The sequence below is a fragment of the Triturus cristatus genome, chromosome 9 (assembly GCF_964204655.1).
Source record: "Triturus cristatus chromosome 9, aTriCri1.1, whole genome shotgun sequence".
NCBI classification, from domain to species: domain Eukaryota; kingdom Metazoa; phylum Chordata; class Amphibia; order Caudata; family Salamandridae; genus Triturus; species Triturus cristatus.
In genome coordinates, this window is record NC_140592.1 from 78246417 (window position 1) to 78261759 (window position 15343).

General features: G+C 49.1%; 1 protein-coding gene across 3 annotated transcripts in view; it reads left to right on the forward strand.

Moving 5' to 3' along the window:
• FGD5 (FYVE, RhoGEF and PH domain containing 5) overlaps window positions 1-15343 on the forward strand; it is a 466200-nt gene that overhangs the window by 410411 nt on the left and 40446 nt on the right. For all 3 annotated transcript variants that reach the window (XM_085624451.1, XM_085624450.1, XM_085624452.1), the window contains exons 16-17: window positions 7640-7777; window positions 11427-11529. In XM_085624451.1, coding sequence (XP_085480577.1) covers window positions 7640-7777; window positions 11427-11529 — 241 coding nt within the window. The remainder of the gene's footprint in view (window positions 1-7639; window positions 7778-11426; window positions 11530-15343) is intronic.

Sequence of the window (15343 nt, forward strand, 5' to 3'; positions counted from 1 at the left end):
CCTCTTCCCCCGCGCCATTTCCGCCGCTGGCCCCAGCCGCCCCCCCTTCCCGCCAACACTGACCCCAGGCCCGCCCCCCCTGGCTGCCCATTGGTCCACCCGCCTCCCGCCTCCCGGCTGACCCTCCCGCCAGGCTCCTACTTAAGGGCTCCGCATCGCGCTGGTCAGTGCGACCCCCTGTGACCCCACAGCCGGACGCTCCTTACCTGTCCTCTGCTGCCTGCCACTTCTGAACGCCTTCCGCTGCCGCCGCTGGCCACGACCTTCTGCTGCCTCACCGCTGCCTCCTGACGCCCATCGCTCGCTGCACTCACCTTCGCCTCTCCTCCGCTGACCTCACTCCCGGTTGGTGCCGCCGCCACCGCCGCCTCTTCCCCCGCGCCATTTCCGCCGCTGGCCCCAGCCGCCCCCCCTTCCCGCCAACACTGACCCCAGGCCCGCCCCCCCTGGCTGCCCATTGGTCCACCCGCCTCCCGCCTCCCGGCTGACCCTCCCGCCAGGCTCCTACTTATGACGCCCCCTCAGCGACCGCGCAGCGGACGCGCGCAGCGGGAGCGCCGACTGAGCGCCGAAGGTCCGCCAAAGGTAAGCCCGTCTACGCCCGTCCGCGCCTGGACCGCGCCCAGCGCCAGGACCCCTGGCCCTCGAGGACCCCAGCCCACCCGCCGGACGTACACCGCCGCCACCCTCATCGCTCTCAACTCCGGCCGATTCCCAGGTTGCCACCAAGCCACACCACGACACACCCACGGACCCTTCAGCTGCCTCGCCTGCAAGTTCACCTGCATCCGGACCTGCCTCGCACCAGCACCCGCCAAGTCGAACACCAGCAGCACCCACCTCAAGTGCATCCTGCTCAACACCCGCTCCGTCCACAGACACGCCATCGAACTCTGGAACCTCCTCGACACCACATCCCCTGACGTCGCCTTCCTCACGGAGACCTGGATGAACGCCTCTTCGGCTCCCGACATCGCCATCGCCATCCCAGAGGGCTACAAGATCACCCGGAGGGATCGCACCGCCAACCAGATGGGAGGAGGCATCGCCACCATCCGTCTCACGACCAGCACCGACAACACCCTGACCACCGCCGAACACCTGCATTTCCAGATCCACACCGACCCGAAGACCACCCTCAGAGGCACCCTGATCTACCGACCCCCGGGACCACGCACCCAATTCAGCGAGGACATCGCCGACTTCGTCAGCCCGCATGCCCTCCCCTCCGCTGACTACATCCTCCTGGGGGACCTCAACTTCCACCTGGAGAACATCAACGACCGCAACACCAGCACCCTGATCGACAACCTCGCCAATCTTGGACTCAAGCAGCTGGTGTCCACCCCCACCCACCTCGCCGGACACACACTCGACGCAGTCTTCTCATCCAGCACAGACATCGACTTCAGCCACGCCACAGAGCTTCAATGGACGGACCACAGCTGCGTCCACTTCACCTTCAAAAGAACGACGACCCACCACCACCAGCAACAGGCTGCCCGCAGAAGCTGGAACAAGATCACAGCCGACCAGCTCGCCACCTCCCTGAGCCAGCACCCTCCTGCCAGCTCAGCGAACCCCAGCCAGGCCGCCGACAACCTCACGAAGTGGATCAGCAACTGCGCGGACGAGCACGCCCCGCTGAGGACCCCGCCCAGCAGACCCGGCAGCAAGAAAGCCCCATGGTTCACCGACGAACTCAAGAGCTCCAAGAAGAACTGCCGAGCCCTCGAGAAAGTCTGGAGAAGGGAACCTACACCGGACAACAGGACCACCTTCAAGCTTGCCACCCGGAAGCACCACCAGCTGATCCGCGCCGCCAAGAAAACTGCATTCAAAGACCGGCTGGACAACAACGCACACAACTGCAAGGAACTCTTCAACATCGTGAAAGAGCTATCCAACCCCAGCGCAGGAAACAACGACATCACCCCATCGCAAGACCTCTGCAACTCCCTCGCCTCATACTTCCACAACAAGATCGCGGACATACGCAACAGCTTCAACACCCAACCAACGCACACCACGACCGAACAACCACCCCCCACCACCACCCTCCACGCCTGGACCCCGATCAGCACCGAAGACACCATCCGCATGATGAACTCCATCCACTCCGGATCGCCGACCGACCCTTGCCCTCACCACGTCTTCAACAAGGCCGACGCTGTCATCGCACCCCACCTGCGAGACATCATCAACACATCCTTCGACACCGCCACCTTCCCTGAGAGCTGGAAGCACGCCGAACTCAGCGCTCTACTCAAGAAACCCACAGCGGACCCCACCGAACTCAAGAATTACCGCCCCATCTCGCTTCTCCCGTTTCCAGCCAAAGTCATCGAGAAGACCGTCAACAAGCAGCTGGCCGCCTTCCTCGAGACGAATGGATCCCTCGACCCCTCACAGTCTGGCTTCCGAGCCAACCACAGCACCGAGACCGCCCTCATCGCCGCCACCGATGACATCCGAGCACTGATGGACAACGGAGAAACAGCGGCCCTCATCCTCCTAGACCTCTCCGCGGCATTCAACACTGTCTGCCACCGCACCCTAGTACAGCGCCTCAGCAACGTCGGAATCCAGGACAAGGCTCTGGAATGGATCATCTCCTTCCTCGACGGAAGAACACAGAGAGTCCGCCTACCACCGTACAAGTCAGAGGCCACCGAAGTCATCTGCGGCGTCCCTCAAGGATCCTCACTGAGACCCACCCTCTTCAACGTCTACATGAGCCCCCTCGCGGCCATCGCACGCCAACACAACCTCAGCATAATCTCCTACGCCGACGACACCCAGCTGATCCTCTCCCTGACCAACGACCCCGCCGCCGCCAGAGCCAACCTGCACGAAGGGATGAAAGAGGTAGCCGAGTGGATGACGACCAGCCGCCTGAAACTGAACTCAGACAAGACGGAGGTCCTCATCCTGGGCTCTTCACCCTCCGCCTGGGACGACTCCTGGTGGCCTCCCGCCCTGGGCACCGCACCCAAACCGACAGACCATGCACGCAACCTGGGCTTCATCCTGGACTCCTCCCTCTCCATGACCAGGCAAGTCAACAACGTCTCCTCGGCGTGCTTCAACATCCTACGCATGCTACGGAAGATCTTCTGGTGGATCCCCACCGAGACCAGGAAGACCGTCACCCAGGCCCTCGTCACTAGCCGACTGGACTACGGCAACGCCCTCTACGCCGGAACCACCGCCAAGCTCCAGAAGAGACTCCAGCGGATCCAGAACGCCTCAGCCAGACTCATCCTCGACATCCCACGAACCAGCCACATCTCCGGACATCTGAGAGACCTACACTGGCTCCCCGTCAACAAAAGAATCACCTTCCGCCTCCTCACCCACGCACACAAAGCCCTACACGACCAAGGACCGAGCTACCTCAACAGCCGAATCAACTTCTACGCTCCCAAACGCCACCTCCGATCAGCCAACCACGCCCTCGCCGCCGTCCCCCGCATCCGAAGAGCGACGACAGGAGGAAGGTCCTTCTCCTACCTGGCCGCCAAGACCTGGAACTCCCTCCCTACCGACCTGCGCCTAACCCAAGACCACCTCTCCTTCAGGAAGAAGCTGAAGACCTGGCTGTTCGAGCAGTAGCGGCTCCCCCCCTCCCCCAGCGCCTTGAGACCCTACGGGTATGTAGTGCGCTTTATAAATGTCTTTGATTGATTGATTGAATAACACCCTAGAAGTCTGTGCACAAACTAAGCAATATCTACTGCAAAGAATTGAAGTTCATCCCTGGTAATTCCAAGGTTGATGGTTCAGTAGAAAAGTACTTTTGTTTATTGGCTGTTGTGTTGTGGTATCAGTTTGCTGTTGTGTCTATAATTAGGCCTGGGTGGAATGACAATTGGCCCGGAACAATTTGAGTAATTTCAGTAATCATGCCTTACTCTGCCGCGGATTACCATTAATTTCACGATGACTCCTCCTTGTGTAATTAAGAGTAATTGTAAAGATAAGTCTTGCTCCAGATTCTCTTTAAGTTTTCTTTATTTCAGACATCTCCAAAAAACACCAGCAGTTCCTCTCTCTAACCACCCTGAAACCGTTTTCCCCAGCTCTACTTCTCTTACATTCCATCTGATGTCATGTGGAGTTCCTAAATCACCTAGGCAACCCTCAATCACAACATCTCCACATAAAATATCCTACTGCAAGGGTGCATTTAGCGAGCGTGAGCAGCCGCTCTTGCTCGCTATTTGTGTTCTGTTGCATTCAGCTCTGTTTCTTAGTGCAAAATGCATCTTCGTGTCCATTTTGTACGCAAGAGTGCATTTTGCGCCAAGAAAGTAGCGCTTAGGGGGTCATTATGATTCCGCCCACCACCGCATCGATCATGGGACCGACCAACACCCCGTCTGCAGTCCTGACCGCCCCATTAGGATGTGACCGAACACTGTTTAGTCGCATTCCAACATTTACTATGGGAGCATGCATTCCAGCCATAAACCATAGTAAAATGGGAGGTGCAGTTTAACCCTGCACCCCGCGAGGTGCCTTCCATGGGGTGCAGGGATCAACAGGGTGGGCATGGAGGCCGTGCACCCAAGGGGGCCCTGCTGGGGGCCCCCAAAGTCGAATCCCGACAGCCTTTCTGTGTCAGAAAGGCCAGCACGTAAACGCTGCCAAAACCTTACATTGTAATCTCAAGAGCGGAAATGCCCGCCCTTGAGATTACAGGCTGGATTCTGACTGGCCGACGGGCTCTCCGAACCCATCGGAAGCCAGCCGGAATGACCGGCAGGTTTACTTTACGACTGCCACATCGTAATGAGGCAGTCGTAAAATTAAGCAACCGGCCTATTACGATGCGGCCGTAAAGGCTCCAACTGAAGGTCGGAGCCTTTTACGGCTGCATCGTAATCGGCCCCTTAGTGTCCGTAGTAAATTGAGGGAAAACCCTACCCCAAGTGCATATTTAGTGAGCACAAGCAGCCGCTAATGCTCGCTATTTGTGTTCTATTGCGTTTAGCACCATTTCTTAGTGCAAAATTTATCCCTGCATCCATTTTGGACACAATGGGGCATTTTTGCACTATGAAATAGTGATAAATGCAGAATTACTCTTCTTGCACAATTCAAGTGTAATCTCGCAGAATTTTTAAATAATTCTGCATGATTACGCTACACTGAATTACGCAAGTTATGCTCACCCCTATCTATAATACAGCTGGGTCTTTTGTAATCTCTCATATCAGTGTGAGTATCAGTACTTGTGGATATAGAACCATGTTTTGATTGTTTCTTTTGTTCAGTTGCCCTTTAATGAAATCCCACTTGTAGTTATTGCTCATTGTGCTTGTTGGCTCTTGTTTTCATTGCATTCCTGTGTCCATTGCTTCCTTGTGCATATTGGTACTTGTGGCCATATGATCACGATTTCTTCACCCCTCTGTCCCCTATGCCAGTTGGCACTTGTGTTCATTGATTTTTGTGCCTCTGTAAAAGTGTGTCTTGCATGTCGTTGCGTCTTCTGGTGCTTTCATTTATAATGGTACTTGCGAATAAAAGACATAGAGCCCTTTTCAATAACTGCATTTTGTAGGACTTGAACCAGTATTACAATACTACTCCTCATGTACTACAAAATGATATTCACTTACCTACATGCGGAAACCACCATCTTTGCCTCTCCTCTTTTCTGTGTGGACGTCTTCGCCACATGTGCGGAGACCTCTGCGCACGAAGGTCTACTTTTCACTAATTAAAGTGAGAGGGATAGGGGAGAGTGGCTAGAAAAAGGGGAACATTTGCACCTAAAAAGTGGGGGTTGAGGGAAGGGTACATAGCGGTGATTTAGGGCAGGACGTGCAAATACAAACACCCACCCACAAAGGAGGAAGCCAATTGCTGTTCACAACCTACACTGCTACAGTTACTACAGCCAATAAGTATTGGCAAAGCCAATAAGTCTCGTGTTTGGGACCTATTGATTTTACCGATTGCTTTTGGTGGTTCTGTATGGCTTTAGGGCACTGTGCAGCATCATCAAACAATGGTGATTGTGCCAGTCCACTCACATGCACATGTGTCAGAATGCATGTGCCCTCCAGCAGAATTACACAGGTGCCATTTGCTTTAATTTTTTATTTACCAATTCAAGATGGCAGATGCCACTTAAATCAGTAGATACAAAAATTAAGATTTTTTGGCACGAAAGTGTCTGTTAAAAAAGAGAGGACAGCAGGGGTTGGTGTATCACAGGAGTGGTGGGGGGGAGGGGAAAGGCAGCACACGGAGGGGGTGGGTGGCGAAGCTTAAAAGGAAGAGATCACCACTGAAGCACATATGCAGTGGGGAGATGCACACAAAAGAGAGAGAGAAACACAGGGAAGAAGCGCATGAACGAGAGAGAGCAACACAGCTGGGAGGGGGAAGAAGCTCGGAGACCGCTGCAAAGCACATGCACTCTAGCGGAGTGCTTATGCAAAAGCAAAAAAGTAGTCTCTTAAAAGTGAACAGCGGAAGGACATAAGTAAAAGGGCTATGCTTAATAGTAGGGGCAAACACAAGATGGGCCATTGAATAAGAAGCAAGCAAGCAAGAGTAACAATAAGTAAACCAATTGTAAGAAATAGGAGTGCTTTAAGCCCACGGTAAGATCTTGGTAAGCTGAAAATAGGTGTTTTGCGACCAGACAGCTTGCACTGTCTGGTATGCTCGACCTAAAAAAGTCCCAAAACAGTAGTAAATGTACTCTAGCCTATCCTTGGAGTAAGTCCAGCACCACACATGGTCACTAAAAGGTATTGCAACACACTCCTGTGGAAAGAAAATGGAGCCAGGGACTTAAAATAACACACTATAGGAAATAATGATAAATAATATGATTAAAAGTTTTCTATACATACAATTGAATACATTTTAATAAACATTAAATATAATTAAAAATGTTACTTCAAGCACAATATTTTTAAAAATTATTCTTTAAGAAATATTTATAACTGAAATATATTTTTGTTAAATACTTAATACACATTTAAGTTAATGTGCAGTAACATTTTATTTTTTCAGTTCTTGGTTTAAAATACATTTTTAAAAACTATTTTACACTAATATTTTAAATTAAAATATGTTTTAAAGAATAATAAACTTTACAACATTTTCTCAACGCTTTCCCAAGGGGAGATATGCCCACAGTGGCGGAGGTCTCCACCTATGGGCAGTACCTTTATACTCTTAAATCCTAGTGTAAGAGGCTTCACAAGGGGTTGGAGGTATTAAGTCATTAAGTCTGCACGTTAAAGTTACTTTACACTCGGAAATGGTGACTAGCAAAAAAATTAAACTTACTACTTGGTGAGGTAGTAGATTTACACATGAGTACATTTACACCAGTAAACGTTTGTGAATAGGCACTCTGGTTTTCTTTACCCCATTTGTCCATTGGCCTCTTTGTATCTGTTCTGGTCCATCATTCGTGCAGTGGGATGGCGGATGCTCTGTTCTTGATGCTCATGAAATCGTTGGGCATGTTGGGATCAAAGGCTGCCTTCTGGCATGGCACGCATACAGAAAAGCTTTCTTAGATACGCAAATAGCGCAAGCCTGCAGACTGGCCAGCAGAGCCCCTCATGGTCAAGCAGTGTAAAGCACAGCATGTTCTCTCTTCCAGGTCCGCGAGAGGCTAGGGATCTGCCTTGGCGAGAAGCCTCCATCCCTGGTGCCCATGTCTCACGTCATGATGTGTATGAACTGCAGCGCTGACTTCACGTTGACCTTCAGGCGTAATCACTGCCATGCGTGTGGGAAGGTGAGCTTCCAGCGCCCTCTAGCCGCAGGCGCATGCAAGTCCTGCAGGAAGTAGGGTTGGATGGGTTTTAGTATCCGCTGCAACACCTTCTAACAGGAGGCCCATGACTCTACTGTCATTGTTATGAGCTATTTATTTATTTGTGCATTTATTTTTGGTGATACACTGCAAGCTGTTGCTATAAAGTCTGGATAAAAGTATATGGTGAGAAGTACATCTTATTGAATACTTTGCTTTATGCCTGTGATGAATGAAAGGATGTCGGCTTGGGGTTCTCTTCATAGTCAACTGGGCTCACACAACCACTATTATTCTGTTCTGTGGTTATTTTGAACCTTTCTGTAAGTCTCAGTGCTCGAAGTTATTGTCAGAGGGCACCTCGTGCTTTGCAAAACCCATATAACTAAATAATCTGATTATCAATTGAGTACTTAAAATCAGAATTAAAATAGAACTGATGAAGTGTTTACAGAAAGGCTGCTAAATGCAGCTTCATTATTTTAAAATGTGCCAAACGTAGTAAATCTCTCGAGTACATATATGGCAAATCAGATCTCAGACGCTCACTGGTGCCAATGTGTCTCCTAATGCCAGGGGAAGATGCATAATTTTGTAAAGCATCCTTACAATTGTGAGCCACAGGATGGATTTTTTTTCCAATCCCATGCCATCTACGTTTGCAAAACACATTAAAAATAACTTCCTTGATGCTTGGAATGTTTAATTTATTTAAATTCGTTGCCTGGTGTCCTGTAGCTGTCAATGGCAAAAACGAAAAACATAATTTAACGCACCAGTGACACCAAAAATGAATCACCGGGAAATGCTGTAGGAAAGGAAGCTAAATATGAGAGTAAGGTGCTCTTTTCTTTGAACTATTTATTTAAGGTCGTTCATAACTAGGGTGGAGATGAATGAGGATCAGTCAGGTCTAGGGTGGAGATGGGTGATAATCAGTCATGGCTAGGGCTGAGATAGTTGATGATCAGTCAGGGCTAGGGCTGAGATGAATGAGGATTAGTCAGGGTGAGGGCAGAGATAAATGAGGATCAGTCAGGGCTAGAGCTGAGATGAATGAGGGCCAGTCAGGGTTAGGGCAGAGATAAATGAGGATCAGTCAGGGATCGGGTGAAGATGAATGAGGATCAGTCATGGCTAGGGCTGAGATAGTTGATGATCAGTTAGGGCTAGGGCTGAGATGAATGAGGATCAGTCAGGGCTAGGGCAGAGATAAATGAGGATCAGTCAGGGCTAGGGCTGAGATGAATGAGGATCAGTCAGGGTTAGGGCAGAGATGAATGAGGATCTGTCAGGGCTCGGGTGGAGATGAATGAGGATCAGTCATGGCTAGGGCTGAGATAATTGATGATCAGTCGGTCTAGGGCTGAGATGAATGAGGATCAGTCAGGGCTAGGGCAGGGATGAATGAGGATCAGTCAGGGCTAGGGCTGAGATGAATGAGGATCAGTCATGGCTAGGGCTGAGATAGTTAATGATCAGTCAGGGCTAGGGCTGAGATGAAGGATGATTAGTTAGGGCTAGGTCAGAGATGAATGGGGATCAGTGAGGGCTAGGGAGGAGATGAATGAGGATCAGTCAGGGCTAGGGAGGAGATGAATGAGGATCAGTCAGGGCTAGGGCAGAGATGAATGAGGATCAGTCAGGCCTAGGGTGGAGATGAAAGAGGATCAGTCAGGGCTAGGGCGGAGATGAATGAAGATCATTCAGGGCCAGGGCGGAGATGAATGAGAATCAGTAAGAGCTAGGGCAGAGATGAATGAAAATGAGCCAGAATTAGGGTGGAGATAAATAAGGATCAGTCAGGGTTAGGGCAGAGATGAAGGAGGATCAGTCAGGGCTGGGGCAGAGATGAAGGAGGATCAGTCAAGGCTAGGACAGAGTGAATGAGTATCAGTCAGGGCTAGGGCGGAGATGAATGAGGATCAGTCACGGCTAGAGCGGAGTGAATGGTAATCGGCTAAGGGAGAAATGAATGAGGATCAGTCAGGGCTAGAGCAGAGATGAATGATGATCAGTCAGGGCTAAGGCGGAGATGAAAGAGGATCAGTCAGGGCTAGGGCGGAGATGAAAGAGGATCAGTCAGGGCTAGGGCGGAGATGAATGAGGATCAGTCAGGGCTAAGGCGGAGATGAAAGAGGATCAGTCAGGGCTAGGGCGGAGATGAATGAGGATCAGTCAGGCCTAGGGCAGAGATGAATGAGGATCAGTCAGGGCTAGAGCGGAGTGAATGGTGATCGGCTAGGGGGGAAATGAATGAGGATCAGTCAGAGCTAGAGCAGAGATGAATGATGATCAGTCAGGGCTAAGGCGGAGATGAAAGAGGATCAGTCAGGGCTAGGGCGGAGATGAATGAGGATCAGTCAGGCCTAGGGCGGAGATGAATGAGGATCAGTCAGGCCTAGGGCGGAGATGAAGGAGGATCAGTCAGGGCTAGGGCGGAGATGAATGAGGATCAGTCAGGCCTACGACAGAGATGAATGAGGATGATTCAAGGCTAGGGCCGAGATCAATGAGGATCAGTTAGAAGTAGGGTGGAGATAACTGAGAATCAGTCAAAACTAGTGTGGAGATGAATGATGATCAGTCATGGCTAGGGTGAAGATGAACAAGGGTCAGTCAGAGATAGAGTGGAAAGGAACGAGCATCAGTTAGGGGCCAGAGAGGACATATGGGAGGTTCAGTTTACAGCTAGACTGCACATGCATGGTGAATGATAAGACAGCTCAGTGGAGTAAAGCAGCCATTGTATAGATATATGTGTCACCTGAAGTTCACAGGTTCTAATCCTGACCTCTGCACTCAGCCTTTCATCCTTCTGAGATCAATAAAATGACTACCATTGAGTTTGCGTAATAAATAACACCTGTTATCAGTGTCAGGAGACTAGACAAATGGTAGAGTGTGCTACATAATTGTAGTTATTTGTTAAGGGAAATGGAGGAAGAGTGGAGATTAAGGGAATCAGTTAGAGCTGGTGAGTACATTAGGGAGCATCACTTAGAGGTGGGAGAAGATGACAGAGGACCAACTAGAGTCAATTTCAAGGGATCTGGAGCTAGAATGGATATACAAGGAGATTCAGTTAGAGCCGGAGTGGCGACCAAGGCATCTATTAGAGTCCGAGAGGACACAAGAGAGGATAAGTCAGAGGTCGGAAGAGATGGACAGTGAGTGAAATTAAGAGAGCAGACAAAGGGATCAGAGTTAAAGGGGAGATGGAGACCCTGGTAGAGCGGCAGAGGGGACAAAGGATCATCAAATAGGCATTGGGGGTGGTAGAGAAGGAAAGGCTGAAGGAAACACTGGAAAGAAGTAGGCTAGAGATGCCAAGATGGGAATGTGCGATCAGAAGAAAATGGAGGTCTCCAGGGTTAAATCAGCAGGTAGCTGAAGAACAGAATAGAAGAGCACCTGGACTGGCAGGTACACATGAGATATGAGAGTACAGTCTTTTCGAGGAGTGAGCACCCATAAACCTGATTAAAGAGGAGTGTGGAGTCTAAAATAAAAAAAAACTAGTGAGCATCAAGATGAGCCTGGACATAACAAGGGACTGGTTGAAGGGGACCAAATGGGCAGGACGTGAGCTTGTTTGAGCTTTGTTTGTTACTATTCTGTCTCCATGCAGATTGTGTGCCGGAATTGTTCAAAAAAGAAATACCCACTGCGGTACCTGAGGGACCGCCCAGCCAAGGTTTGCGATGCCTGCTACGCCGAGCTCAAGAAAAGAGGTGATTGGTCTGCTTTGTACAGAATCTGTACCAGAATGGACTCTCATGATATAAGTGTATATTGTACTGTACTGTAATTGTATATATAGTGCTTCTAAACCCAGTAGCAATGAAGGTGTATATTTGCTAGGCACTATGAAAGGAAATGTGGAAGATGAATCTAGGTGACTCATTTTAATTATTTTGAGACAATTACACCTGGTACAAAGCAAATGGTTCCAAAGAAAACGGTTGAACAGAAATAGTAGCTGGTCCTTATAATGTGGTTCGAATCTATATTTTGTTTAACTTTTTTGTGTCAAAATAAAAGGCATACCTCATTACCACTATTTCTTCTTCTTCAGTTCATCTTCTCATTAAATATTTCCCTCCTTCTTCTGTGCTTTCTACTTTTTTCTTCCAAAGTGGGGTCCCCATGTGTGCTATTTTAAGCTAGAGGCCAGGATTCTCCAATGAGAAACAAGCATCATGGGACCTGTTTTGGGGTATCACCCCTCATCAGCCAGGCTAGCTTGAATTGAGTGGCGTAGCAAGCATGGGACCCATGTCTGGGCATACCCTTCCCACTTAGAGCAACAAGTCCATCATTTGTGTGTCTTTTTCTTTCTCGTCCTAAGTGCACCGGGTATGCCCAGACATGGGTCCCAGGCTCACTGTGCAACCGGATTCAAGCTAGCCTAGCCGATGAGGGGTGATGCCCCGAAACCGGTCCCAGGATGCTTGTTTCTGGTCCAGGGAGGACCTAGCTTGGCAGTTCAGACTGGACTGTTCCCATAAGGGAGAGGGTCAAGACTGATTTGCATATGGCTGGGTCTAAACTAGAGTGGCATAGTGAGAAAAAGAACAATGGATTTTACCCAGGTCTCTTGACTGCAGGTGAATATTTGATTTGTTTCTCATTCCGTCCGTAATTTGTGTGCCTTTTACATAATTCCACAGAACGCCACAAAATTCCACACCACACCATTCAGCATCATACAATTCCATACCACACAACAAATTTACACTCTACATAATACCACTCAACACCACATAACTCAACTCCACATAATTACACTCTACTCAATACCACATAAATACACCCCACAGAAATTCACTCAATGCCACATAGCAGACCTTATAAATACACTCTGCACCATGCCAAATAATTCAACTCAACATAATTTCTCTGAAAGCCACACAGTTCTATGCCACACAATTCAACTCCACTCAATTCAATTCCACAACACATAATTCCACATCAAACCACATTATACCACCCTACAACACAAATCCCCTACACACTACATATATCGAAATCCACAACACAAAATTGCACATAATGCCACAACATTCCACACCACATAATTCCACTCCACTACATGCCACTCCAGGACACATAATACCACTACACATAATTACACTCCATGTCACACAATCTACCAACACATAATTCTAGTACACACGTGCCACATAATTCCACTACACATAGATACCCTCAATACTATAAAAATTCCATGCCACACAATACCACAACAATTCCAATCCAACCCACATAATTCCACTCAGCACACATACATCCACGCCACTCAATTACACATGGCTAAAAAGCATTAACAATGACAATACCAATAGCTCTCGGATTGCCGTATTGGCGAGACCTACTGGCTTTACCAATGCTTGCTTACTTTATTGCTGGCAACCCTACCTGTTGTACTGAGCTGATCACTACTGGCAATCTTGCATTAGGTGGACACTAATACAATCTTGTCTGATGTGGTCACTATTACACCACTGATAATTTTAGATAGTAGCTCAGGCTGATTTTTATTGAACACAAGTAGCTCGCATACAGAAAAGGCTAAAGCCCCTGCCAGAGGCTCACTCTCACAGCCTCACTAACTGCCCTGCCTCTCTGCTTTACTAAACCTCTATTTCTGGTTGCTTTGTAGTCTTATCTGCACTGGCGTAGCTAGGGGGGGGCGAGGGGGGCGGTCCGCCCCAGGCGGCCCAATTTTGGGTGTGGCCGCGCGGCACTGGTCGCCTGTTGCGGCCGTGGCGGCCTTTATAATTTATTTTGGTACACTGTGTCCCCAAATAAATTATAACGGATGCCGCGGCCGCAACCGATCACCAGTGCCGCGCGCGCGGGCGCGACCCAGTTTGAAAGTGTGCGCTGAGCGCACTTAGCACTTACCAGCCTCCAGGGCCGTCAATCACTCTTGTAGCGCGAGCGCTACCAATGACGGCCCTGGGCAACGTAAAAAAAACCCATGAATTTAGTTTGGCCAGCCCTGCCCTCGCGATGAGAACGGCGTAGCAGTGATGCGTCACGCGCTTCACGCTACGCGCTCTCGCGCTCATTCTGGCCTGGGGGCAGTCTGCTGATATCTGGGTGATGTGATGGCGCTGGAGACAGGTCTGGCGGCTAAAGAAGTTCGAACCAACCTCGCCCCTGCCTGCCATAGAGACCCTGGAAGTGGAACGAGTCACGAGTGAGGTAAGAGAAGAGTTTTCTTACAGGGCTTTAAGTGTGATGAAAAAACTAGGGGGGGGGGGGTGTCTCACAAAGGGGGGTGGCCGATTTAATTAAGGACGTGGCTTTAAAACACTTACCCTTAGCATAGTGTGCCGCCTGACTTGTATTTTGCTGTTTGTCATTGCATTCAGCTATGTGATACAAGAAGTAACACCATACCTACAACCATATTGCCAGCACTCCCTTCTTTGATAACCGTTGCTGGCATATTTTTCAGTTTTTTCCCCATGCATAGAGCGAAAGAAAAAAAACAGACTGGTAGTTTGCAAACTACTGGGGGTCTCTCTTGCCATCTCAATAGAGGACGCACTCTTACTACGTCATCACAAGGCCTTTCCCCCTCTACCTTTGCTTCTGCCTCCCTTAGGTGGGTGCTGCTTCTCTCTGCATAGTGGGCTGTTATCAGGACTTCCACAAAGCATGTGAACAGTGTGATCACCAATACAAAAGTCTTCACTGGCTATTCGCACAACAGCTGTTTTCTAAGTTTTGGTCGTAAACCTGGAGGACAACTAGATTTTTAAATATATATATATTTATTTATTTTCTTTTATTCCCAGTGATGCTTTGGATAAAGTAGCCCCAAGAGAAATCTTGTCATAGCTTCAGAACGAGCCATTTTGTGTTTTCAGACAGATATCGAGTTGTGAGAAATCTGGCATGGGAGGTGGGGTACAGGCAGCCACAGTCTCTTGTACCCAGAGGGAGTTGTGCTGTGGATGCCTACATGTTGCCGCCCTTCAGATATTTACATGCTCCCCAGAGATCTGAAGCAGAGCACACTTCTTTCACTTATTCTAGAAATAGGGATGCTCTAGTTTGTATCATTGCTGCTTTCGGATCATCGCTGCAATTACTGCCCAAGTGATGAATAATGTAAATAAAACTGATTCATTTTTATTTTTTTGATACCTACGACCAGGCCCGGTTCTAGAGGGTGGGCCAGGCCCACCCAAGGATTGCCCTGGCCCACCCTAGGCCATTGTGAACTGGAAAATGAGCGTTTTTCATGATAATCCGATGATCCGAATGTCTCACAGTGTCTTGAAGCCCCATTGTGCCCTGCTGCTCTCTTTTTGAATTGCAAGCGCAGCAACATTGTGGTATTATCACCAGGGCTTTAAGTGGAAGCTTTTTCAATATTATATGTAACAAGCCATAGTTGCAGCTTAGTTATCTTATGCAACTAATAACCATTGACAAAGCCAATAGTCCTGACTTGTTGTAGGCTAGAATAGTAGTATAGAAGGTTAATAAGCCTGCAAAGCACATCATGTAATATGCAGATGACAGATT